Consider the following 25,061-nt stretch of genomic DNA (forward strand, 5'->3'; position numbering starts at 1 on the left):
CATGCAGAGAGAGAGAGAGACAGAGAAAGTGTGCGGGGGGGAGGAGGGGGAGGAAGGTGAGCACCCGCAACGGGCATGGGTACGATCCGCCCAAGTACACACACGCACACACACGCCAGCGCGCGCGCCTGCTCACACCGACGCCGTAGAGGCATCCAAGCAAAGCCAGCGGCACGAAGAGCCGCGAAGGTGCTCCCTGTGCAACACGAGCAGCAGCCGCGCGAGCGCGCGAGGCGAAGCATCGACGAAGGAGGGGGAGGGAGGGGGAGGGTGGCAACTGGTCGCTGTCAAATCATGGGTGGCGCCCAAGAGGAGAGCCGCTCATGCCGGCTGCTGCGTCCACGTGAGTCAGCCCCCTCCTCCCTCCTCCCTCCTCCCGCGCCCGCCTCGGATTCGCACGCCCCACATGCAGGAATGCGCACACATTCACGTCCCCCCTCCTCCCAAGATGGGGGAAGGGCGGTATGACGCACTGGTGACGACCTCCCGCCCACCTCATCAGAACTATTCCCTCTCGCTTACATCCCTTCGTTACCCACGTTGCGCGTGTAAGCAGCATGTGCTGACCTGCAGCTACCGCGGCTGCACTCAGACCAACGGCATGTCAGTGTGTGTGTGTATTGTGTATCTCATCCGGTGCGCGTGCCTTGCGCCACCCTGCGCGTGTTGGCACGTGCGCATCTCGGCGGAAGGCGACCTTGCGCACCGCCAGCTGGCCCTCGTGTCCCCCCCATCACCACCACTACGGCGGTCACTCCTTCACCGCCACACCCGACAAGGACTGCCTTTGATCGTGGCACACGGCGCTGAATATTATTCAGCTTGAAACCGTTTAGGAAGAGAAATGCGCGCCTCACTCGTGCACGGGAGAGCGGCAGACGGGCAGTATGACAGCCGCTGTGCGACGTGGCCGCGGAGGTCAGCACACCCACACACGACCGCACTCAGGCTGCCTCTCAGCGCCGGTGGCCCGCACCAACAACGCGCTCTGCCCGGCCCACATCCGGCGTCTGCGGTTGCAGGACATCCATCGTGTCAGACAGGTGCTGCATAACTGCAGCGAACGGGTTCGCCGCATACTCTGGCACAGTTTGCACCGTATCAAAAAGCTGCAGCTCCTCCTGCGCTGCGGCCATGCGCTCCTCTGCGGCGGACAGCTTCGGTTGCAAGCGTCGGCGCCGCTCCAGCACCGTCGCCCGCCGAAGCGCCGTGGTGCGCTGCGATGACGGTGCGTCCTTCTTCGCGCTTTTCACCGGCTGTCGCGTCGCGCCACCGCTGCCGCGCGCGCGGCGGACACCGCCGGCACCGCTCACCTTCGCCGTCGGCTCACGTCCGGTGCGGCCCCGGAGCTGCTGCAGCGCATCACGGATACGCAGGGCGACTTGGCGGTCCGCCGCCACCGCCTCACCTGCGCTATCGCGCGGGGGCGCAGAGGGCGCGGAGCCGTTCGGCGGCGTCGCGTATTCGTCAGTCGCTTGCTGCGTTCGCTGCCTCCGCTCCGCCTTTGTGCGCAGCTTCACGCGCTTCGACGACTTCCCAGCAGCCATGGTGATGCGCACGTGTGTGTGGAGAGGTGGCAGCTGGATTAGTGTGAGGGTGCGGGGTTGCGATGCGCTTCTGGCTGCGATCAGGAAAAGGACGAGAGCGTGTCGAGGGAAGGGAAGAGGGCGTGAAGCGTGATGCGTGAGGTCAAGAGCACAAGCATGACGGGCATGCGCGCAAGCGTCTGTCGACGCCGAGCGCCACACAGCATGCGCATCCTTGACTGCGGCGCCAGAAGCGAAGAGGAAGAGGCGCGAGATCGCACTCGCGGTTTGGGCGGAGGAACAACATCGTAAGGGCGGGAGCAGAGGGGCCGATGAAAGCGCCGCAGCAGCGCTCGCCAATGCAGCACGGCGGCGTCCGCCTTCCCTTTCCATTATCTGTCCTGTGTACGCATCCTTGCGTTTTTTTTCCGAGGCCACAGCACACACACACACATATATATACATACACATATACAGATAAAGAGATGCATCCGTGCAAGTCAGTGAGCACGAGTGGTGTCTCTCTCTCTCTGCCAGTAAGCGTGTGTGTGTGTGTGTGTCTTGTAGCAGCGCGGTAGCAGAAGCAGCAGTGGAACGGCACCCAGTCGAGAGAGCGCGCACCACGCAGAGTGTTTGCGAAAGCTCAGAGTGAGCTCAATGATGGGGAGAGGAGAGGAGGGGAGTCGGCGTGCATGCGCGTCCCCTTCACTTTCATTGCCCTCCCCTCCCCTCTCTCTATCCCACTCAGCGGCTGCGCACCCGTTCACGCTTCGATCTGCCGGACCGTGATGAGGGCGGTGGGTAAAAGGGGAGGTAAACTGCCCTCTTGTCTGTCTGCAGAGAGAGAGAGGGGGGATGGAGGGGAGGGCGAGGGGGACAGCAACGGCGGCGACTAGCGTCACAAGATGCGTGGCGCAGTCAGCTCTGCGAGACCATACTTGACCACGCGGCCGTACCTCATTTCCTCCGCCAGCACGAACGGCTTTGTCAGCCAGCCGCGCCGCTTTAGCAGGTCTACGCTGCGTGGCAGCGGCGATATCGCGAGCGCGCACCCAAGCGCACGCAACTGATACAGTTGGGGTTCTCCTCCGTGCGGCGATCCCGCAACCGGGGCGGGCAGTCGTGGCGGTGCGGCTGCAGATGCCCGCGGGGCCGCCGTGGGAAGCACCGAAACGGTAACAGCAGCGGTGGCTTTCGCTGACGCCTCCGTGTTCAGACGGCCGCGAGAGTGTGCCCGCGAACCGACGGGGACTTGCGCCTGGTCAGCACCCAACGCGTCTGCCGCGTTGCTCAGCAGCGGCGGCGTCAGCAGAAGATAGCGACACAGCATCTCTACCTCGCCCGCCTGCCGTCGCCGTTTGCGCGCCACAGCCACATGGAAATAAGTGGGTGTCACGTGTTCGTGGCCAACCTGGTCACCGCGCTCAACCCTTCCCACCTCCTCTTCGTCATCGTCATCCGCCTCATTTCGACCGGCCGCATCCCACGCCGCCTCGCAGGCGCCCCCTTCCCTCTCCCTTCCGCCGCTGAGGCTGCTTGGCGCATCCTCGCCAAACACGCAGCCCCACAGCCGCGGTAAAGTTTGCAGCGACACGTCGGGGTGCACATACACAAGCCACGTGCGTGGGCTCGGCGTCGGCGGCGCAGCGAATGCTGAGCGGGATGCGGAAGGCTCTCGGGCTGTGCCCGTCGCACAACGAGAGGGCTCTGCGCCGCTGCTGGGTCGCGGCACAGTCCGGTGAGTCTGCGCGGTCGTACGGTGACGGAGCGGTAAAGGTGCCGAGCCAGGCGGAGAGCGATCGCTGACCTCCGTCCCTCCTTCGGGGCGGTCATCGCGGCGCCGGCGACGGCCACAGCACCGCTTATGCACCCGCTCGCACTCGCGTCGCCGCCTTCGTGCCGCGTGCACCCACGCCTCCAGCTCCTCGGTGGAGAGGCGGCACGGTGGTTGCGAAAAGCAGTAAAGGTGCGAAAGGCTGAGGCTGCGGTCAGAGGCGAGCCTTGCAGCGGACACTGTGGATGTGTCGGGCGGCTGCACCGCGTGCGCGTGAAAGAGGACGCTGAAGGAGATCCACTCGTGCTGGTGTGCTAGTAGAACGCCGACGCCGTGCGATGCAGAGAGCGCTGTGGCCGAGTAGCCTGCCTCCGGGGTGTCTGACGCCATTAGAGAAGAGGCGGCACAAGGCGCCGATGGAAGAGGCGACATCCCCACGTCTGTCGTCGCAGCGGCGCGTTCATGTCGAGTACGCGCTGCTTGCTGCTGACGCTTGGAGACAGGCGTCACGGTGTGCACGCGCTGCCGAGGTACCTGAGGAAACTCAGAGGTGGCGGCAGTAATGCTCCTGGGTTCTTGGGCGCGGCGGCGAGCCCGCAGCATTTCATTCAGGAACGCGTTGGGTTCGATGCGGTTCCAGAAACTGTGGCCGACGTCTTCGCAGATCTGTCGCGGACGGATACCGGCGGTCGCAGCCCCGCCTTTGCTGCACAACCGCTGTCGCTGTCCATCGAGCCCTGAGAGGTTCGATTCGCATCCGCCGTCATCTGCCAGCGAACCCCAGCGCTCCGATGCATTAGTCGCGCTGATCCCACGGCCTGTCTGACTCGCAGCTCGCGACAGCGGCGGCGCGAAACGGAACACGGTTGCAGGGGCTTCTGTGTTGATAGGGGGTCGTGCTGATGAAGCAGCCGCGGCTGCACCAGCAGCGCTGGAGGCACCGTCGGATGCTGAAAGAAACACGTCTGCGACCCCGCCACTGGAGGCGGGCGAGCCTGTGGTGAGCTGGCCCTTCGGCGGCAACTGATGCTCTGCCCCCTCCGCACCATCGGCAGCCTCATCCCCCGCGAGATGACCCTCCCCGCTGAGAAACTGGCAGTAGTCATGCAGGGAGCAGACCGTGCCGCTCAGCACGTCCTCCTGCTCGACAGACGAGCCAGCGTCACCCTCTATGCTGCGTGCCTCGTCAGCTTCGTCCACGCCTGTCAGCGTTCCGTGTGCGGAGCGCTGCCTTCCACTCTCGACGCACCCCACAGCCGCATCGAGCGTCTCCGCGGAGGGCACGTCGCGCTTACGGCTCAGCAGCAACGGAGGAAGCTGTGGCAGGCCCGGTATGGCGTGCAGGCGCCCCACACGGCGCAGTCGGTGTACGATGTCGCTACGCCGGCGTCGGTGCTCGAGGAACGTATCCGCTGGCTCCGTCGGTTGCGCCGGAGATGAATCGGCATGCGAAGCTGCGCCGCTTCTCGGGTGATGGGCGTACTCACTAAGATGATAGAGCTCGTACGTGGGAGGCGTAGTCCATGTGAAGAGCGGAGGCGGCAGCGGGGCGGCCGACAACCCTTCGAAACGCGCAGCGGATGTATTGGCCCGAACACCCTCGCCAGTGCCGAGTGTCGTCCAGCTGCCCAGCGTCCCTGGTGCGGGCATCCGTGCACCCTTGCCGCGGCACGGTCGGCCAGCCATGGACATGTTCGCCGCCTCCTGCAGCGCGGCGTGTGATGAATCGCCCCCCTGCGACTCGGAGGCCGGGCAAGAAGACTCCATGCACCCGATGAATGCGGACCGCAGCACCTCCCACCACAGCTGCACCGCACGGCTTTCGCACGCGCTCTCTGAGGCCGTTGCCACCTTCAGCGGAGCCCCACAGATGCCCGCCTCGCTGCGTCGGCTACATTCACTGCACCGCCTCTCCCCTCGACTTCCGGCAGCAGGAGCGAATCCGCCGCAGCGCCCTGCAGCACTGACCCTCGGCCCCATGGGCGTGGCAGAGAGCAGCGCCGCATGAGGCTCGTAGCGCACGAGAAACAGCCGCCGCCAGTCATGCCCCGCGTCAGTGGTGAGAGGCTTTGATCGAACGCAGCCGTCACTCTGCGCTGCCGTCGAGGACAGACCTGACCCAGCGGAAGCTGCAGACGCCTGCCCTTGTCGCTGTCGCCACAGGCGGTACGCGACGCTCCAAGGAAACAGACGCTGCAACTCACTCATGAGTGAGCTGCATGTCACGGTCACATCCACGTCCACGTCAGTGATCGCTGCCCTAGTGGCCTTCATCCCACGCGCTTCCGCAGCAGTGCATCCTCGACGTCTTGGCGGTGACGTGTTGCCCCGCAGAATACTGCTCGAAGGCTTTCCGCCCTCACGCACAGAGCGGCGCTGACGACAGCAGCGCGACGCGATTTCGGTCGAGTCCTCCTGAAGGCCGCGGAGACAGCGGTGGGTACTGCTGGTTAACCAGCGCCCGCGCGCAGAAGCCGCAGCGATACTGTGGCGCTGCAGTCGACGCATCGGCGTTCGTTGTGAAACGGCACCTCACCATGAGCGCTAAACCTCGAAGAGAGGGAGAGCGTCCAGGGGGCGTGAGCAGAGGGGCCTGTCATGCCCCTGTCGGTGGGCGCGCGTGCTGGCGATGCAGCTCGCCTGCGTGCGACTCTGCCGATGGACTGTCTTGATTCTAATGCGGGGGGATGGGGGGCGTTTATGTGCAGCAGACAAGCCTGCGAGATAGAGAGAGCGTGTGCGTGTGAGCATGTGGAGAAGACAAGAGAGGCTTGGAAAAGCGGTCGTGGGGTGGTTTCGTTGCCGAGGTGAGCTGTTGTCGATCCTCCGAGACGCCACGGCACACTGAGGAGAGGGGGAAAGCACAGGGCCTCAGGTGCGCAGCTACAAACAACTGTGCTCGCGCTTTGTATACCCTTTCGCGCTTCTCACGCGAGCGCTTGCCATGCGTGCCACAGACTCCTCCAGCAGGTGTGTCACCGCTGGCATGGCGCACGCGCACGACTGCTGCATCGCTACCGGCGCAGGGAGCAGGGTCAGGGTAAGTGGTAATGCCGTCGCACGCGGTGCACAGTACGCTGAGAGCAATGTCATCGCGCCTCGCAAGTCCCCCTCCCCTCCACCCCTCCAATGCGCGCAAGGAAAGGCGCCACACGCGCACCGAGCTGCCGACGACTGCGTCAAGTCCTGCGCATACGCCTGAAGGCGTGCGGTGTCTGCGTTGTCGTCGACTGCATCGTGAAGTTCCGGTGTCACGGAGCCTTTGGAGGTGTGTGCGCGGCTGTCGAAACAGCAGCGGTCACACACAATCACCACGTCGGTGATGCAGCGGCACCAACGTCGCTCTCTCCACCCCACCTCGGCCTCCCCCTGATGTCATCGCACTAGTGGTGCCACAGGCGGTACGCGTTGGCTACCGTGCACATCTCCAGCAGCCACGCTACTCGTTGGGTCTCGCGTACCAACCGCGCGGACCGCCACCCATGTCCGCCCCGGGTACGCAGCCCGCCTGCAAGAAGTAGCGATAAAACCTGCCGATGCCTCCCTCCTCCCGCACCCCCACCGTCTCGGCGGTGCAGCAGATCCGCCAGCGCCGAGGCCGACGCCGCCCCCACCCCGACCTCTCCCTCATCCGCACCAGCGGCCGTCTGCCTGGCCTTTCCCGCGGCACATTGGCTCGTAGGCCGCCGCACGCTCGCCACGACGCTCGTGGCAGCATGCCGCGTGTCTGCCGCTAGCGAGCCCTGCTGCTGCTCGGCAGGCGTAACAACGTCGACTGCCGCCTTCTCAGGCGACTCTGCAGCAGCATCACCTGCATGCGCCTCACCAGGAGGTGTGTCCGCAGCGGCGACAGGCAATGCCGAAGCAGCGGTGCACGGCGGGGCATCCTTCTGCAGTCCGAATGTGTACGTCGCGCCGTTTGGGCCCACAAAGCGCGTTGTCCGCGTCGCAGATAACGCACACCTCCGCCACGCAACGCGCGCATGGAGGCGAGGGTGACAAGTGCGCTGGTGGCGCGGTGTGCGCGCCATCGTTCGTGGAGCTGCCGCCGATGCCCATGAACGACCCTCATCCTGCTCGCCATCGGGGATAGCCGCTTGTGGGGCCTCAAACGCGCCCTAGCCTGTGCACGAGCAGCCCCTCAGCCGTGTAGGCCACCGCATAGCGGATGCACTCACCAGCACCGTAGCTGGTCGTGAGGCCTGGGTGCCGGTCTTCCTGGCGTGCAATACGGGGTAGTCCCAGCTGCCTTGGACATCTGCGCCACCAGCACGCGTCTCGCCACATCACATGCGAAGGACACCCCGCGGGAGACAGGTGCGGCACTTCCAGCACCACTGGCGTCCGTCGTGATCGCGACACCAAAGGTCGGGGGGCCTGGTGATCGAGACAGAGGACAGAATGTGCACGGGCTGCCGGCGCAAGTCACTGTTCGACGGCGACAACTCAGAGCACCGCCCCTTCTCCTGCTGGCACGCGACGAGACATTGACTGACGCTCTCCAGAAGACCGGCGTCGCCGTCACTCATTGAAGTGTATGGGAGCCGCACTGCCTCCTCCAGGAGGGCAGAAGGGCTCTTCGCAGTTGGTAAGCTTGCGGTCAGCGGCGGCACCACCAGAGGCAGCAGTGGAAACGTAAGCGATGTCGTCAGCGCCTCCCCCGACGGAGCCCTGGCCGCTGGAGGAGCGCGTGACTGCGCCACCGCGGCGCTGCGGATCTTGGTCCCCACCTGCCGGTAGCCCCTCTTCACAGCCCCACGGACTCTGTCCGAGGAAAAGGTGCCCTTGAAGGTGCCGCAGGCGCACAGCATGTGCAGCAGAGAGCCGCCGTTGTCGTGGAACTGATAGCACAGGTGCTGTCAGAGATGCGGCGTCACCGCCGACAGCCCCGGTATTCAAAGTGGTGGTTGCACTGGACGATGCGCGTGCGCGGCTCGCTGGTGCACCTCTTCGGGCTCGTGTGCAGAACCTCCTGGGGCTGGCGAGGCAGTGGCACGATCGGCAGCGGACGTCGCTGCCGCGGCGACACATGACGGCTGCATCGAGGGCAAGCCTCCACCGCTGTCGATTCCAGCTGATGCAGAGCCGATGTTGCTCTGAACTTGTCTACTGGAGCCGTTCATCCCTATTGAGTGCAACCGCAAGAGAAAGAGGACCTGCGCGTGGGAAGGGCGAGTAGGAGGAGGGGGAAGTGCGTGTGCGATGACGCTTGCTGCAGAGTGCCCACAAGCCGCGAGCGCGCACACATGCCGGAAAGTGCGGCGGCGCACGATGGCTCACCCACCGTTTCTTCTCCCGCAGTTGCCGGCGCATAAGCGAGGAGGGAGATAGGGGGAGGGGAAGAGACGTGCCTGTGAGCGGGCGGCCGGGCGAGCTCGTGGCTTGGCGTAGCGGACGATTGCACGAGTGCAAGCACGCTGGAGTGCCGAAGCGCAGCAGTGAAAGGAAGAAGAGGGAGGGAGGGGGGGTCACACTTCCCCCTCCCCAGCTCCGTATCGCTGCGGCACCGATGTGCGAGAGTGAGGAGGAGACAGACATGCCGGGCTCCAATGGGCGGAGCGAATAGAGCGCAGAGGACAGGAAAGCGGAAGTGCTCCCCTCACCCCCCCGTTCCCCACACACACGCACACAGATAGACAGAGGCAGAGAGACATCCAGTCATTGCACATCGTGGGCATCGATGTGCATCGCACATGTGTGTGTGTGCGCGCGCGCAGCAGAAAATCAGTGCACAGGCACGCCGAGGTGAAAGGGGGGGAGGGGGAGCAGTAGATGCAGCGCGCACCACCGCGGGGGGGGGAGCAAAGCGCAGCCACACAGTGGGGAAGAGCACCAGCCACTGTGCCTCGGTGCGTGCCCGTGCACGGGAGCGTGACGACAGGGAAGGAACAGGCTTGTCCACACGCCAAGCCTCCGTGGACAAGAGTAGCATGGGTTTCTTTGGCTAGTGACGATCGCCGTCGCCGTTGCGATCCCGTCATGTAGGGCCGGAGCGTCGCCGGCCTTCACCGCAACACGCGCACCCCCCGCCCCTCTCTCCTCTTTACCCACCCCCTCAAAGGCGCACATCCACACAGAGACGGCGACAGCCAAGCGAGTCCGCTGGAAGCGGCGCACATTCCGTGCAGCAGGGAGCTCAGCAGGCACAGCGCCACGCATTTTAGACCACGCGGATACTGCGCTCCCGGAATGGGCGGAGATGACTGTACGATCGCGACATGAAGCGGGACAAGGCGATCGCGGGGAGGGAAGGGGACAGAGGCGAGCGAAGGTTTGTTGCCCCCTATGCTCGCGCGTGGGTGTGCGGGAAGGTGTGAGGCAGGTATCCGTGATGCAGGCCTGGCGACGCGTTAGTCCTCGTCCTCGTCTGGCCTCATGGTGTACGCGTCTATCTTCCCCTCACGCAGCGCCTTCTCCAGCTCCGCGGCCGTGGGCAGCTCGTCATTCAGCTGCTTCTTGGTAGGCAAGCGGTCCTCGACAGTGCGCGCCGATGGGGCGTTACCGCCGTCCGCGTCCACCGGCTGACTCAGCAAGTCGCGCCACTCCTTCGACAAAGCCTCCTGGCGCACCTGCTGCTCCTCCTCCGTGCCGCGTGCGTAAGACCTCTTGGCGTTCGTGAAAAGTCGCGCCATCGGCGTGCAGCACGCAGAGGACACACAAGTCAGTGTAACAAACACCGTCGCAGTGCGTCGCACACAGGCAGCACAGCGAACGCTTTGGGCACGAAAGCGGGGCTGTGGGCGCACCCCTCCGACGGCGAGAGCAGCGAAGGCTGCCTTGGCCACTGATGTCGGGCCTGTGTGCATGGAGGAGGGGCAGCGTTTCTGCCCTCGCGCGGTAGCACAAATGGGTACACGCAGCATATGGAGGTGGGTAAACAGAACGGCCAAAGAGGGGGGAGGGGCTGACACCTCGGGACAGGTGTTCGTTGTCACGCGAAATTCTGAACTGACGAGCACTGTTGCCGATGTCCGGCGTAACTGCCGCCGCTGTTGCTGCGGAGCGGACGCGGGTGCGCGAAAGATCTGAGCGGCGAGGGGACGGAGAACAGCAGTGAAGAGGTTGTTGGGTGAGGGAGGGCGGCGAGGAAGGGCATAGTGGAGGCTCCGCTTCTCGTTCCGAAGAGCCGCGCACCACGAGTGCGCTTGTCCCCTCCCCCCCTTTCCCTCGCGCGCACCCCGATAGAGCCCCCCACCCGCCGAGGAGAGGAGCCGGAGGCGGGCCGAGGGGGGAGGAACATGCATGCGTGCGCACACGCACAGGTGCGACCTCGCACTCCTGTCTCCCAGACACACGCACCTTCAAAGCCTCACATGTATGCGCACCTTCAGCAGGAAAGACACAAGGGAAAGGGAGGGCCATTGCCTGCTGCAACGTCATTCAAGATGCCGCGCAGGCGCCACGAAGTGCACACACACACCGTCGCGCGCTGCTCATGGCGCCTCCGTCTTTGCTGTGTTGTTGCTCTTAGCTGAATACTTTGAACATCGGTGAAACTCCTTTTCTTCAAAAACGGCGAGGGCGCGACTGTGTCTGCGTCGGACTGCATGCGCGGAGAGAGAGGAGGGGAACTTTTTTTTCTCGTCTTGAGCTGACTTCTACGACCAGCCCCGCCTCCGTTATCGATCTCTCAGCCCGCTGCCCTCTGCCCTCTCCTCAAAGTGTTGTCGGTGCTGTACTGCAGCCCTCTGTCTGTGCTACAGCGCATCTGGCGATGGTGTAGCCCACACGCGCACACGCTCTCTCTCTTTCTGAGGCGGCATCGCCCACCCTGTGCTGAGGTCAGAGGAAGAGAGGGCGTACGCGGCAGGTGCGACAAACGAGGTGGCAGCAGAGAAGAACGCTGTGCAGCAGCAGCGGAGAAATAGAGAGAGAGAGATGGGGATGGGGGGAGGGGGCGGTTGGGAGATGCCCACGTAAGGCGTGAGCGGGGAGGGAGGGGGGAGGGAGCCAGCAGCCGCTGAGGAAGACACGAGCATATTAAGGTGGGTGCAGGCGCAAAGAAAAAAGAGGACGAGAGACTTTCAGTGGCCGGGGGGGAGGGCGCCGCCGTTGCGTCCCATACGATGCCGCCCGCGCACGCAGCCACGCGTCCTTCTCACACGCCTTCTCGGACCCAATCGGCAAGCTGACTGGCCGGCGGCGTCCGCGTAGAGCGCGGCCGGCGCGCGGATGTGGATGGCGTAGTGAGTGTCAGCACATCACTCCCGATGGTGTGGCGGCGGCGATCACTGTGGCTGCCGTGGCGCGCGGCGCTGCTGTGCGGCGGGGAGCCGGTGCGCGTTCTGACGTAGGCGCTCTCGGCGCGTCGGAACTTTTGAGGAGAGGCCGGCGCTGCCGCCGTCGTTGCGACGGCCGCCGTCCAGCCCTTGTTGCGCCTCGCGGATCGCGCCGACATGGAGGATGAGAGGGCTCCCAGCTTCGGTGAGAGGCGCGTGCGCAGATCAACGCGGCGGCGACGCGGATTTGAGGAAGTGAGCTGCGCGGACGCCGACACGGGTGCCAGCGGGGATGCTGGCGCGGTCGTTGTCGCACCCAAAGGAGCACCGTGCACACCGTAGACGGCGGCGGCTTCGGCAGGGCCCACCACCGTCACGTGAGGGGCGTCCGCCGCGGTACCGCCGCCGTGCCGCGTCGTACCGGTTCGGGCCACAGGCGTGTCCACGGCGGCATCTCCGCTGGCCGGGGGCACCGCGTAAATGTGCGACGATGTGCTGAGGTCCTGTCGAGCAAGCTCGGCAGCCGCGCCCCCACGCGTGACGGTACGCATCGGCGTGCAGCTCTCAGACTCCATCCCCCCTCTCCATGCGGTGGCCCCGTCGCCCCACACAAAGAAGCCTCCGCCGAGGCTGCGGGCACTGTGGCCGCCGTTGACGACGTTCCCGGAGGTGGTATGGCTGCTGCTGACGCGCAGACGCTCCTCCATGGCACGGGTCCGATTTTTCTGCTGGGCAAGCCGTCGCAGCAGCGCGCGCGAGTCCGCCCCCTCCGCCGCAGTCATCCCTGCGGCGGCACCGTTCTCCAGATGCCTTGCTTCGCTTTCTGGAAGCCCCGGTGCATGCCGGGCGCTTGCCTTGGGTAGCGGGCGGGCTGACACAGATGCATCGCCCTCGGCCCCGGTGTGTCTCCGGCACCGATGCCGTGGCGGTGATGAGAGCAAAACTCTGTGGGTGTCGTGGTCCTTGTCAGGGCATCGGCTGGAGTGCGCCCTGTGGTCTCGCAGCCGTCCACGTTGCGTCGCGCTGTCCCGCGAACTCTTTTGTGTCGCTGGCGACGGCGACACAGTAGCTGGCGCAGCAGCAGCGGCGACCAGCAGCGTCCGAGAGAGGGGCTCTACAACCTCCCCGCCATCCAACGCGTGGTCGGATGGATGCAGCCCTGGCAATACCGTCTCCGCATCGGCGCGCGTTGAATTGTGGCTGTTCAGTCCAGTCACGGTCGTCGGCACCTTGTCCTCTGCCTCTCTGGCGGGAACGATGGAGGCGGCCGCCGCCGTGATGTCTAAAGAGACGGAGTTCGCGCGGCTGCAGTGGGTGCAGCGTCTTCCTCCGCTGACGGCACCGCTCGAGACTCTGGCAGAGCCGCCGCGGCCGGCAGACTTCAACGTGGCAGTGTGGCCCCTTCTCCCACTGGCGGCTGTCGTGGCAGCCGCCTTCTGCGGCGTCGAGAGCGCACCCGCTGCGGTCGGCGTGGCAGCCGCCTTCGACTTGCCGGCGGCGCGACCTTTCCGGGAGACTCTGGGGTCTCGGCGGCCTTTGACGGCCGCGCTGTGCAGCCCCACGCCACGTCGTGGCCGGCCCACCAATCCCATCGACGACGCCGTGCGGGAGGGGTGTGCGAAGCGCAGCCTTGGCGTCCGCAGCGCGGTCGACACCGCCGGCGCACAGACGGCAACAGCGACCTGCCGACCACTCTCGTCCCCGTCAGTGTCATACGTACCGGCATCTGTGCGCACCTTAGTGGAGCTCTTCGTGGCAATTTTGTGAGCCGCGCTCATCGACACGGACGGGTGTCTCGGTGACATGAGAAAAGTCGGTGGGCTCTTGCGGGCAGCCGACACGTGCGCGCAGTTTGGCTGCCCTGCAGTTCCACCCTCCTCCAGCGGCGATGGCGCCACCTCCGCTTGGGCTTTCCGCTTCCATTCTCCGCGGTGGTGGCTTCTCGGGCTCAAGTGGGGGTACGGCCACTCGAGCGACATCGGGGACGCCGCAGGAGAATGCGGAAGTGAAGCAGCTGAGCTGCCGCTCCCCTCGACGTGATGCGGCACGCCGTCGCAGTAGTCGCTGCGTTCGCTCGCTGAAGGAAGAGGGGCGCCGCGCTCTGCATCCCTTCCCGCGGTGTCTGATACGCACGCGGTGACTTCCTGGCTCGAGCTTCGGCTGCGACGGCGACGCGGCACACCGCTGGCGAGACCTTCTTTCACTGGAGTGGACGCCCCGCTGCTTATCATGGATGACGGCCAGTGGTGCTCGAGAGCTGCGCTATCAGCGCCGTCCCGCCCACTTCCGCGGCTGCGCTGCTGAATGCTGATAAGCTCGTCAAAGCGGGCCTGCAGGTCGCGCCACTCCGCCCCGTTGTCGGCACCCCACATGGCTGCCGGTGCTGAGTGGCGGCGGCCGAGGGCGCGTTTTGGCGGCATCGGCAAGTCGGCATGTGCGTCCGCAGCAGTTGGGGAAGCGGAGCACGTACCACTGGGCTCCCCCATGGAGGAGGAGGTGGCGGCGGCGGTGGCAGCAGAAGAGAAGCCCTGCCCGCCTGCTTCGCTAACGGACCGCCGCTGGCGACGCTCGACTGTCGCGGATGGGCTGTTGCTGCGCGAGCGCCCCTCTCCGCGGGACAGAGAGGCGTGAGCGCGGCCGCGCCGATGCAGCAGCATTGCTTTGCCGTAGCGCGCCAGGCGCGTTTCGTGGGCCGCGTCCGTCTCCGTCTCATCTTCCGAGTCATCACCCCAATTCAGCTCCTCCTCGCCCGTTGTTTCGTCGGTGGCACCGGCACCTACCATGGAGTGCCACCGTCCACCTCCCCGTCGTCGGCCACGCCGAGGCAAGCCGCTCCTGTCCCGCTGATCCGACGCGCCTTGCCGGAGCTCCCTCAGCAGCTCCTCCTCCAGCAGCAGCAGCTGCGCTGCCTCCTCCGCGTCACGCTCCCTGTACCTCTTTTCCACATGGTCAACGACAACGACCTCACTGTCGCGCCAACACTCTGGCAGGTGGAGCCGCTCGTGCTGCTGCTCGAACAACAGCCACTGCTCCGGCCTCGCACCCGGTGGCGTGGCGCTGCGTGGTCGCTCCTCCTCATCCCGCACCGCGGCCGAGCCGGCAGGGTTCGGTAGACGCAGAGGTGCCATGGGCGGGCGGCGCATAGTGGGCACCGGTGGCGCACTCCAGCGGCGCCGCTGGTTTTGCTGCTGCTGCAGCTCGGTCAGCAACGGTGGCGGTGGTGGCGGGGCGTATCGATTTGCCAGCTGCCGCAGCTGCGCCGCCTCCGTCTCGTCGCCGTCGTTCACCTCGTCTGTCGGGTCCAAAAGAGAACGCAGCGAGGCCTCCTGGAAAGGGTCGTCGCCATCCGCCCCTTCGACCGACGCCAACGGTGAAAGGGCAAGCCTTCGGCACGTCGTTAACGGCGATGTCCCGGCGGGAGCGGCGCCTGCGGAAGCGCCGCCGCCTGTGGAGCCGCTCCCGCTAGCGGAGAGGAACAGCGGTGCCAAAGAAGCTGAGGAAAGGCTCGAGACGACGTTAGCCTCCCCCGCCGACGCTGATGTCACGGCTGTCGGCCCACCTGTGTTGCCGCCGATATTCGGGGCGCCGCTGCCGGACAAGCTGACGGAGGTCATCTGGGCGCTGCTGCGGTGTACCACCCCACTTGCGCGGCGCGAAACCGTCGGTGTAGGGGAGGGCGAGAATAGCCACGGCCCAGACAAGGGCGAAAGCATGTCTCCTGAGCCGCGGTGATGCGGCTGCTGTTGGCTCGTCGACGGCTGAGAGCTGGCGGGGTTCGCCGCTGAGAAAGCGGGCCGAGAGTGCTCCAGCACGGCCCCTGCGCGGGGGGACCGGCTCGCCGTTGCCTGCATCGTCCCAGCGGCATTGCTGCTGCTGCGACTGTTATGGCTATTCGGCATTCGGCGAGGTGACATCCACGTGGTGTTCATGCTGCACCCACCAAGCGAGGAGTGCTGTTGCGACGGCTGCGGCGGCTGATGCGGAGAAATTGGTCCGACGGCACTTCTCGCCCTCGGGCTGCCTACCCAAATTGACGGCGGGCGCGAGAGCGGCGAGAGCGACACGCTGTCCGCGCTCCCGCTGGTGAAGGCGCTGATAACGGAAGAGTCGGCGTTGCCGCCAAGGCGAAAGCTTCCACTCCTCGTGTGCCCAGGGGGGGCGTTGGACCACCCCGGCACGCCATCGATTGCTGCGCTGCCGCAGTAGTTGAAGCTCTGGCTTGCGCCCGAGATGGTGGTGGTGAGGTACGGCATCTGCACACCCTGTAGAACTGGAGAAGGGGAGGCACTGACGTCGGTGAAGGAATCGGTGGTGGCGCTGCTCTTCAGTCGACTACCGGCGCTCCGTTCCGCATCCCCAGGTGCGCTCGTCTCCATGGCAGTACTCGCCGCGCTGCTCGGCGCGGCTGCCTCGCGTCGATCCGTTGTTGCGACAGATACAGACCGCGTAACGGCACCCGTGACGAGCCCATCGCTGGTGAGCTCGGCTTCCACCCCTGAAGACTGCTGAGCGACCGACATCCCTCGTCCACGGAAGGAGACGGGCGGAGAGCAGGTCGCCAGCGCAGCGCTGGTCGACGCCGGCGACCTCTCCCTTGTGCTCAGTGGTGAGCTGCTCGCACAGCCGCTGTTGCTCGTGAGGAGCGGCAGCTGCGCAGCACCCGACTGCGCCCGTAACGGCGGTGTCCCCGGCTTCGAGGAGGGGAACAGGGTGAGTGGGTGAGAGTGCCTGGATGGCGTTGCCGAAGCCGGCGCCGAAGCGGCGCCGTCAAGTCGGACGTAGGTCGGGAGCAAGAGGTGCGACGACGTCTGCGGGTGCGGTGATTGGTAGCCTTGAGAGGAGGCGCACAGAGCCGCTGCGCCACCGCTGCTGCCGCCCATGCGCTCCAACGCCGGTCGCATCACCACCACCGTCGAGGAAACAGCGGAGGAACTGGAGCTTTGGTTCGGCTGGTGACGCCGTGCCTGTTGACGCGCGTCGGCCAGCGTGAACTCGGGAAGGGAGGAAGAGACGGACAGCACCGGTGAAGCGAGCGACGTGCCGTCCACACAGCTGTCGCAGGTGGCAGCGCGAAAGGCGCCACCGCTGCTCCTTGCTTCGATCACAGCACCTGGAAGGGTGATCGCCACGTTCGGTTGCGTCGGCAGCCCATCGTTGGCAGGTGCCGCGAGGGCGTAGGGAAGAATGTGGAGTGACGGCACATACTGAGGCAGCGGGTCGATGCTTCGAAAGAGGTTTGCGGAGGGCAGGAGGGAGGAGAAGGCCTTCACGCCGGCCCCGTGCGATGGGGACGAGGAGGCGGCACCGGTGTCCGCGTTGACGCGCGAGCCGTCGAGTTGGGCGACGGCAGCGTCGACGCGCTGGAGCAGGATCTCCTGCCTGTGGAGACAGTTCTGGAAGCTCAGCAAAAATGCCTCCAAGGCGGCCGAGGTACGAGCGGAGCAAGCATGTGGTACGGGCGGTGCCGGCCCGGTCGCGTTCGCGCGCACCGACGGGTTCGGGATAGCCGTCGCAGCTGTACAAGGGATGTGCGCCGGCGTCGATTCGGTGCTCGCCTCAGGCGACTTCGAGAGCCGGCGTCGCTGGTGCTGCAATGCTGCCGCCTTGCCGAAACTCCGCCGCATCGCCCCTATGGCTGCACTACACGCACTGCGGGAGCGACTGCGCTGACGCGGCGCCTTTGGTCGTCGCTTGAGTACGCCACGAGGCCTTCCGGGGGGGCCTTTTGGGCCTCTAGGGAACGCCGGTGGAGCGGCAATCGTCGATGCCCTGTCCAAAGACGCGGGTGGAGCAGAAGGGGGTGGCCGGCGTGGTGAGTGCAGCGTGTTCGCCGGGAGAGGGTGGACTTGCAGCTCGCCAGCGCTGGGCCTGAGATGTTGCTGGCTGCCTCGCCCTCCGCCAACGGTGTCGCGCGATGCGCTCTGGTAAAAGCGAATGGACTCACTCCTAACTGTTCCTCTGGTCTCAGCCCCCCCCGATGTGGTGAGAGGGGCTGCCGTGGTCACCGCAGACATCGCGGCGGCGCCCCGTCCCTCCTCGTTTGCCGGAGTGTGCATGCCGACGGCGTTGTGGCCGCCCGTATCCTTCGGCAGCGTGGCGGCGGCAGCAGCAGCGGTCCGTACGGCCGGCGCCGAGCAGCTAAGCACAGAGGATGTCGTCAAAGACTGCATGGTGGGGAGGAGAGAAGGTACCTCTCTGTCGTCTGTGATCGCCTTTCGGGTCGCTGACCACGGTTGAGCCACCTACCCGCACACCTCGACTTACCCTCACCCAAACGCCGAGCGTGTGAAGCGAGGGCACGCACCGCCAACACCAGCAGCCGAAGCACCAAGATGCGTGTGCCGGCGTGCGCTGTCGTCTTGGGCGTTTCCGTGACGGCAACCACTTGCCCACCCCACCCACGAGCGCAAGCAAAGCGAGACGCGGAGAAACAGATGGACGACTCAGCAGTGAAGTGAACGGGAGAAAAAAAGGGAGGATGTATGGGGAGGAGGAAGGGAGTGTCTGTGCCGCGCTGTCGCCTGCCTGCAGACCCCTCCATACATTACACGCCGGCTCTCGATCCCTTGCCTGTCTGACACTCGCCTCGAGAGGTACGCCGATGGGGGGAGGGGAGGGGGGAGGGAGAAGCACACCGCACCAAACGGAAAGGACGAAGAAGAAAAAAAGGGGGGCTGTTAAAAGACGTCTGGGACACAGCGAAGCCAACACCCGTCACAGGAGGCGGATGAGGAGGGCGGTCGGGCCGCGTCTCAGGAAGTGTCCACCCCCCGGCACCCCCACAAAAAGCAGAGCAGAGCGGACGACGGCTAACAGGAAAAAAGAAAGGTGGGAGAGACCAGCGAAAGGCTCCGCGTCTCGACGGCACTCCTTCACGCCCGTCCACGTCCCCTGCGTCGCTTGCTCGCTCTCTGGTGACTGGGAAGCCGCAAAGGAGGCCCCCCTCCGCACGTGACAACGAGGAGGAAGAGGGGGGTGGCAGTGGTGGTGGTGGTGGTGGATGTGCAGGCAGAGAGACCCCCGAAACTATATATCTAAGAAGAAAGGGGATCGCGAAAGCAACCAAATGAAAGAGGGCACGCACACTCCTCCTCACTCTCTCGGTCACACACACACACAAAGACGCACAGGGCAACGTGTGCGATGAGGTAAGAGGGTGAGGCCAAAAGGGAGCAAGGATGAAGCCGAAAGTGGGCCAAAAAAGGAGAGCTGCAGGAGTGTGCCCACGTGTGCGCACCGCCTTTTGTGTGTGTGTGTGTGTGTGTAGGGGGGAGGAAGGAAGTCACCAGTATGTATACATATATATATATAGTCTCCCCAATCTCGTGGGCTCTCGTCACCGGGGTGGAGGAAGAGAGGGGGGAAGGGTGAGAGGCGGTCGCAGGTGTAGATAGCCGTCTCCGAGTCTTTCTTATTGCTGTTCGTCTGCTGGTGCACGCGGCAGTAGGGGGAGGGGAAGGAGAGGTGAGAGAGGTGAGAGAGAGGGGGGTAGGAGGGGAGGGAAGGGTGACAGTGGAACCTCTACGCCGTCGCACAAAGGTAAGCAAGCAGAAGGGATGGAGGAGGTGGCGTACAATTACGAACACGCCCCCGAAAAAAAAAAGAAAAAAAAAAGAGGCGGGAGGGGGGCGGAAAAGTTTTTGGTGTTGTGAATGCAGCAAATGGAGAAGAACGATCAGATGACCACCGGAGAGGTGAGAGAGGGGAGAGGGGGGCAGCGGCAGCCCATGGATAGGCGCCAAGGGACAGGGTGGAGGATGCGGAATGCGGGTGCAGGGCGTACACACGCTCCTCTCAGGCTTACCCCGCTTAGTCGCCCTCTCTCTCTTACACACACACACACGCGGACAGACAGACAGACGTAGAGCGACTCAAACACGCTGTACACGTGCGTACAGCGTACTGTCACGCGTGTGCCGTTCTTTTTTTCTCCTATAATGTCCCGAGGGAGGGGGAGGGGAAAGGTGCTAAAGAAGTGGGAAGCGAGCGCGCGTACAGGGCGGAGCGGGCGGTAGGGGGGGATCAGCATGTGCGCAGCCTTCGCGCGCGCTCGTATGCGTCACACGCGCCGTTGTGTATGTGTAGGTGTGTACGTATGTGTGTGTGTGTGTGTGGAGGGGGGATGGCGTGTATAATTGTGTGTCACCGACGCGATCGTACCCGACAACGAAGCAGAATGCGCCCCGGATTCGAGGGCAGAGGCGGAGGCGATGAGAAGGGGGAAGGGAAGGCGGTAAGGGAGAGCGATGGGGGTTGTCCACAGAGCAGGCGACAGTGACGGTAGCGTTCGCCACGCCCTCTCGCTTCCTCCCTCCTCCCCCCCGTTCAAAGGGGTGGAGGCGTGGATGGCGAGCCGAGATGCGTGGGTGCCGTGGCGAACGTCTGTGTATGTTTGAACCCGAGATAAAGAGCGAAGGCGGCATACGAGGCACATGCCCGTGTGTACACGTACGCACAGACATACATGTGTATGCCGCTCAAGTTGGCTGGAAAGACACCCACGCGCGTGTCCGCTGGATGTGTCCGCCTCGAGTCTCGTGTGCGTGTACCTTTCTCTGTGCCTGTGTCATCGCCCGACCGCCTCTCCCTCTCTTGCCGCTCGAACGGAAGCGGAGAGAGCGCACCTCGTCGGGCTTGTCCACAGGGACGTGTTCGCTTTCCACGTAATGAGGAAGCTGCTAAAAGGCAGTGGTTCAAAACAGCGGCATGGTATGTGTGGCGCGCCGCCGAGGGGACACATACACGGTGAGAGAAAGAGTGAGCGATAGAGGGAGCACATGCGCAGGCAGACACAGGAACGCCTTGGCAAGACCGTCACAGAAGCAGGAAAGGCCGCACACATATACCGGCACGCCACCGTGCGCCAATGGAGATGCGTGACGGTGTGTGCGGAACCAACGCAGGCAGCGCCCGCCAGCCAGCCTCTCATAGGGAGGCGCGTGTTACCCATTCCTCTTGAATCAAGTGAAACGTCTCTGATGCCCCCCTCCCAGCTCTTCTTTCGGAGGACAGAGAAAAGAGACGCGACAGCACCGCCGCCACCACGCCAGCAGCAGCATCGCTAGCTCGCCCCTCATGAGGCACCCGCACATCGGCGCACACACACGCACACGCACGCGCACATACACATGTATGTGTATATGTTTGGTTGCGTGTCTACGCAGCTGTATAGCAGGCACAGCAGCTGCGGTGTTTTCATCGCTCGATGTGCACCACCGACGCGCGCGTGCACGCGGTCAGCGGCGACGCGGGAGCAGCAGCCGCGCAAGCATGCGTAAATGCAGCAAAAAGAAAGGGGGCAAGAGGCGCAACCCCTCCCTCCCTCCATTTCGTTTGCCGCCCTGTCTGCCTCTCGTTGTACAGAGCACATTTCAGGTGTGAGAGGGGGAGGGAAAGGGGGGGCTGTGATGATCTGATACATAAGGCACCATGCGAGTGTACGACGCAGGCGTGGTGGCCGATGAAGAGGGGGGAGGAGGGGAGGAGGCGCCAACGGTGGAAACGCTGAAAGACACACACACAGGAGGGCCGAGAGGTATATAACTCTGAGAGCGACCCCGCCCCACCCTCACCCCCCTCCTCCCCTTCCGCCCGTGTGTGTGCGTGTATATATATTTATATATAACCAAAGAAGATGAGCTGAGAGCGCGACCCGCCGCGTGGCGCCTCTTTCGCCCTTTTTTGCTGGTGGGATGACTCGCATAATGCGCAGTGTACGTACATGGGGAAGAGGGGGGGTAGGCGGGTTGGCAGACGCACGAGCACATCGCATGCACCGCGCCACACCACTGAGCCTGCTCGAGGCATATGCACACGCGAGTGCAGGTGTGTATGTGTGTGTGTGTGTGGAGAAAGGAAGGAGGAGGAGTGCTCGTGTCCCTCTCCTCGCCTTTGCCGCCCCTTTCCAAAAACAGAGGAGCATCGATCAGCCTACGCCAGCAGACTCTCTTTCGCTGGTTGCCGCCGCGCCTTGCTTGCCTTAGATGAGGAGCCACCGGCGGCGCCAGCACTGGTGTCCCCAGCGCGCACCATCGACGTCCACTGCGCGATGGCGGCCGCCATACGCTGCTTCAGTAGAATCGAGTACTCGTCAAGCACCCACTGCAGCAACGCCTCCTCGCCGTTGGGCCCGTGCCACAGTACATCCAACCCGTCGAACACGACAGCAAGCTCGTCTGCATAGCTGCCAAGCTCACCACAGCCGATGGCGCTACCACAGGTGCCGCCAACGCCACTGGTGCCGTTTGTCGCGCCAGTGGCGTTGATGGACGGGGCATCGGTCGCGTTCGCCACACCTCCCTTTCGCATCGGCGCAGCCAAGGTTACGGTGCAGCTGGAGAGCTGCACCGTAAACCGAGTGGAAGGCGTGAGAAGGGCGATAGCGGCTGCGGAGAGGGGTACGCTTCGCTCCGCCCCCTTCGCAAGCTTGTCCCCCTCCTTGGCCGCGCTGGCGCCGGAGTCCGCGATGGAGCTCGCATGCAGCGAGGCGGGTGGAGAGCAGGAGCCGCGTGAAGCGACAGCAGAAGCGGCATACAACGCTCGCTGTGCCTCGATCGGGGTTGCGTCCTCGCCTCCCTCCACGCCGACCTCGTCCAGCAGCGAGCTCATACCGCCGCTGCCCCTGCCTGCCCCCTTAGCAAGCCCCGCCAATGACGCACCCTTGCCAGTGGCCGGTGGGAGTCGTGTAGAAGCAGCAGCAGCCGCGTCCGCCGCACTCGAGAACACGTTGGCGATCCCCTGCAAGGAGCGTCGACATCCTCGACCAGGGTGGCCGCAGCCGGGGCCGCCGCTGGCGGCCCCATTGGTACGCGCTCCCGACTGCGCCACGGAGTCATCCAAGTCGCCGCCGTAGTTCGCGGCCGACTGATCGAGCGACTGCGTCACCAGCCTCGCGGCACCGTAGCCTGCCGCGATGTCTTCTGGAAGCGGAGGCGGCATCGGCACAACGCGGTTGGTGGTGGGTTGCAGCACGCACCGCATCGGCAGCATCTGCTGGGACATGTGCTGCGCATGCGGCTCTTTTAGGTGTGAGCGTGACCGTTGTGGTGAGCGCTTCGCGCCTTCACCGGTGCCCCCAGGTGCGGTGGCGAGGCCGTTGACGCGAAGCACACCGTCGCTGCAGAGGGGCGGGAGCCGCGCTACCGATGCCTCGTGGGCCTGCTCCACCAGCCGCTCTACAGCGGACATGCTTGGATTCGATGAGGCTCCGTTGATGGAGGACAGAGAACCGGCCATGTATGGCGTCCCTACGGAAAGCACCGGCGCTGCTTCCGCCCCAAGTACTGTCTCGCGCGGTCGCTCGCGGCAGCCCAGCAGCACATACGAGCCGCTGCAGACTGCCGTGGCCGCCGAAACCACACCCGTCGAGGGCGGCGTCGTCGTTGTCGCCGCTGGCAGGCTTATGAGGGGCTCCACGGGGGTGTGGACAGGCATCGTCAGCACACCAAAGAAGGGGATCGTGTTCCGCAAAGCGGCCCAAAGCTGCGTGCGAGTCTGGGCAGCCAGCGCCGCCGCACCGGCCGCGGACGTCGCAGCGGAACTAACGGGAGACGCACTGCGGTTTCCACACGCGCCGCCGCCACCTCGGCCCACGCTCGGCATCCCGCGCCGTCGAGGGGTCGGCTTGCTGCTCGGTGCCTTGCACCCCCTCCCAATCATGTCACCCGCAGTCTCCTGGTTGCTTGCGGCATCCGACGCCCCACCTTCCCCTGCCATGGCCCCCAGCGCGGCGGCGACGTCATCATCCCGACCCCACTGGTTCCGTAGCTGCTGCTTCTGCTCGAGCTGATGGCGCCGCAGCTGCTCCTGCAGCTGAAGGTGCTGCTTGTACAGTGCCGTCACCTTGCTGTTCGACGCGACGTCGCGCACGAAACTGAGCGGCAGCAGCTCAGCGCGACGGTACACAACAGCACGCGGCATGCGCGTACCGCCGCCATCCGCAAGCGGGCCACCTGCTGGCGCGGCGGCTGCATCGGTGCCGGTAGAATGGAAGGGCACGGCAGATGGCGCGGCCGTGGCAGCACCCTTCAATGTGGGCCGAGCCGCCGTTGACGCGGACGGCGGCGCGAATGGCCTCCGTCCTGCACCAGCGCCCCCACCATGCACTCCCTCGCGATGGGCCTCCGTGGCATCCGCGCGATCTCCTGCCGCCGAAGACGTCTTGTCCGTGTCGTCGTTGCCGTCACCTCCGACCACAGTCGACGAGAGCGGGACCGCCCCGCCTGCTGACGCGACGCTTTTCACAGCCTTCACGCGGTGACTGCGGCTGCCATGAGTCTGCGCGTCACCCCTGCTGACGCGGGTGGCGAGGTCGGAGAGGACGCCCTGGAAGGTGCCGCCCGTGCACTGCTTGCTGAGCGGAACGCACTCGTCGTCGCCGCAGTGAACCTTCACGAAGGAGGAGGTGGGGCCGGTGGCGGGGAAACTGGACGGTGAGGAGATGAAAACGTGCGGCGATGCCGCTTGCGCACTAGGCGAGGCCACAGCAGACATCTCCTCAGCCCCGCCCACGACTCACCCCGCTCAGCCTATATGTATATATATATATTTATTTATTTATATATACATGTACATATATTTATATATGGACTCCCCGCCCCTGGTCTGTGTGCGTGCGTGCGTGCGTGTGCCCAACACTCTGAATGAGGGGGGAAGGGGGACTGGAAGATGCGCCTCGCCTCTATCCGCGTGGATGGGCAGATGTGTTTTGTTCCAGACGTCCGTGACGCAGCACGAGAGGCGAAGCACACCGTGGGGAGAGGGGAGATGGAGAGCGGCGAAGGGGGGATGTCGGCGATGCTGCTCGAAGAGACGGTCGAGCATCAACAAGGAGACACCCAGCCAAGCACACACGCACACACACAGAGAGACAAAGAGAGCGCGCGCGCGGAGATGAAACGCGCGCGAATAGGATGGGTGTGATGCCTGAGTGTATACTTCGAGCAGAGAACCAGACACACAGCACGAGTCTGACCGACTCTTCTGATCCCTGCACGGACGTGCACCTCCTCACGTACTGCACCTGGCGATGTTTTGCTGAACAGACAGATGCCTGTGTGTGTGTGAGAGAGGAGAGAGGAGTGAGAGGTGAGGCCCGCCGTATAAACCCCTTCGCTCCTTGTGTTCACGTTGTGTGCTGTTGCTCTCCTTGCGCCGAAATGTCGACGAAGTTGATAGGCAGTGCCCCCGGGGGGCGGGATGGGTGGGAAAGGGATGAGAGAAGGCGGAGCGCCACGATGCCCACTACCCAAGCGACGGGGCGGTTGCGCGTGTACGGCATGGGAGAGAGAGAGGCAGGCAGGCAGGTGAAGAAGAAGGGGGAAGGGGAGAGGCCGGCGACACCACTGCGCACGACTGGGAGTCGTCTATGCCAGGACGGAGAGGGGAGGGGGGAGGGGGGAAGGGAAGGGGCCCAACGGCTCCTCTCACCCCTCCTCTCTCTCTTTTCTTTGTGGTCCTCACGGTTGTGGCTGCTCACCTCAGTCGCCTTGCTCCTCCCCTGAACATGGGTACTCCGTGCTGTTGTATCTGTATAGATGGACG

At 64.8% G+C, this 25,061-nt stretch overlaps 5 protein-coding genes across 5 annotated transcripts; all 5 read right to left on the minus strand.

Moving 5' to 3' along the window:
- Positions 1 to 956: 956 nt before the first annotated feature.
- On the minus strand, positions 957 to 1,547 carry LSCM1_08266 (uncharacterized protein; the record flags this gene model as incomplete). The annotated part of the gene is made up of 1 exon (XM_067325601.1): positions 957 to 1,547. One exon carries the CDS (start codon positions 1,545 to 1,547, stop codon positions 957 to 959), a length of 591 nt encoding a protein of 196 aa, XP_067181628.1.
- An 877-nt stretch (positions 1,548 to 2,424) lies between these two features.
- Positions 2,425 to 5,808, minus strand: LSCM1_08267 (uncharacterized protein; the record flags this gene model as incomplete). Its single annotated transcript, XM_067325602.1, has 1 exon — positions 2,425 to 5,808. One exon carries the CDS (start codon positions 5,806 to 5,808, stop codon positions 2,425 to 2,427), a length of 3,384 nt encoding a protein of 1,127 aa, XP_067181629.1.
- A 3,842-nt stretch (positions 5,809 to 9,650) lies between these two features.
- Positions 9,651 to 10,163, minus strand: LSCM1_08268 (uncharacterized protein; the record flags this gene model as incomplete). The annotated part of the gene is made up of 1 exon (XM_067325603.1): positions 9,651 to 10,163. The coding sequence occupies one exon, from the start codon at positions 10,161 to 10,163 to the stop codon at positions 9,651 to 9,653; it is 513 nt and encodes a 170-aa protein (XP_067181630.1).
- Positions 10,164 to 11,398: 1,235 nt separating this feature from the next.
- Positions 11,399 to 17,689, minus strand: LSCM1_08269 (uncharacterized protein; the record flags this gene model as incomplete). Its single annotated transcript, XM_067325604.1, has 1 exon — positions 11,399 to 17,689. The coding sequence occupies one exon, from the start codon at positions 17,687 to 17,689 to the stop codon at positions 11,399 to 11,401; it is 6,291 nt and encodes a 2,096-aa protein (XP_067181631.1).
- A 3,760-nt stretch (positions 17,690 to 21,449) lies between these two features.
- Positions 21,450 to 24,011, minus strand: LSCM1_08270 (uncharacterized protein; the record flags this gene model as incomplete). The annotated part of the gene is made up of 1 exon (XM_067325605.1): positions 21,450 to 24,011. One exon carries the CDS (start codon positions 24,009 to 24,011, stop codon positions 21,450 to 21,452), a length of 2,562 nt encoding a protein of 853 aa, XP_067181632.1.
- Between the last annotated feature and the right edge of the window lie 1,050 nt (positions 24,012 to 25,061).

Source organism: Leishmania martiniquensis, chromosome 2 (assembly GCF_017916325.1).
Source record: "Leishmania martiniquensis isolate LSCM1 chromosome 2, whole genome shotgun sequence".
NCBI lineage: Eukaryota > Euglenozoa > Kinetoplastea > Trypanosomatida > Trypanosomatidae > Leishmania > Leishmania martiniquensis.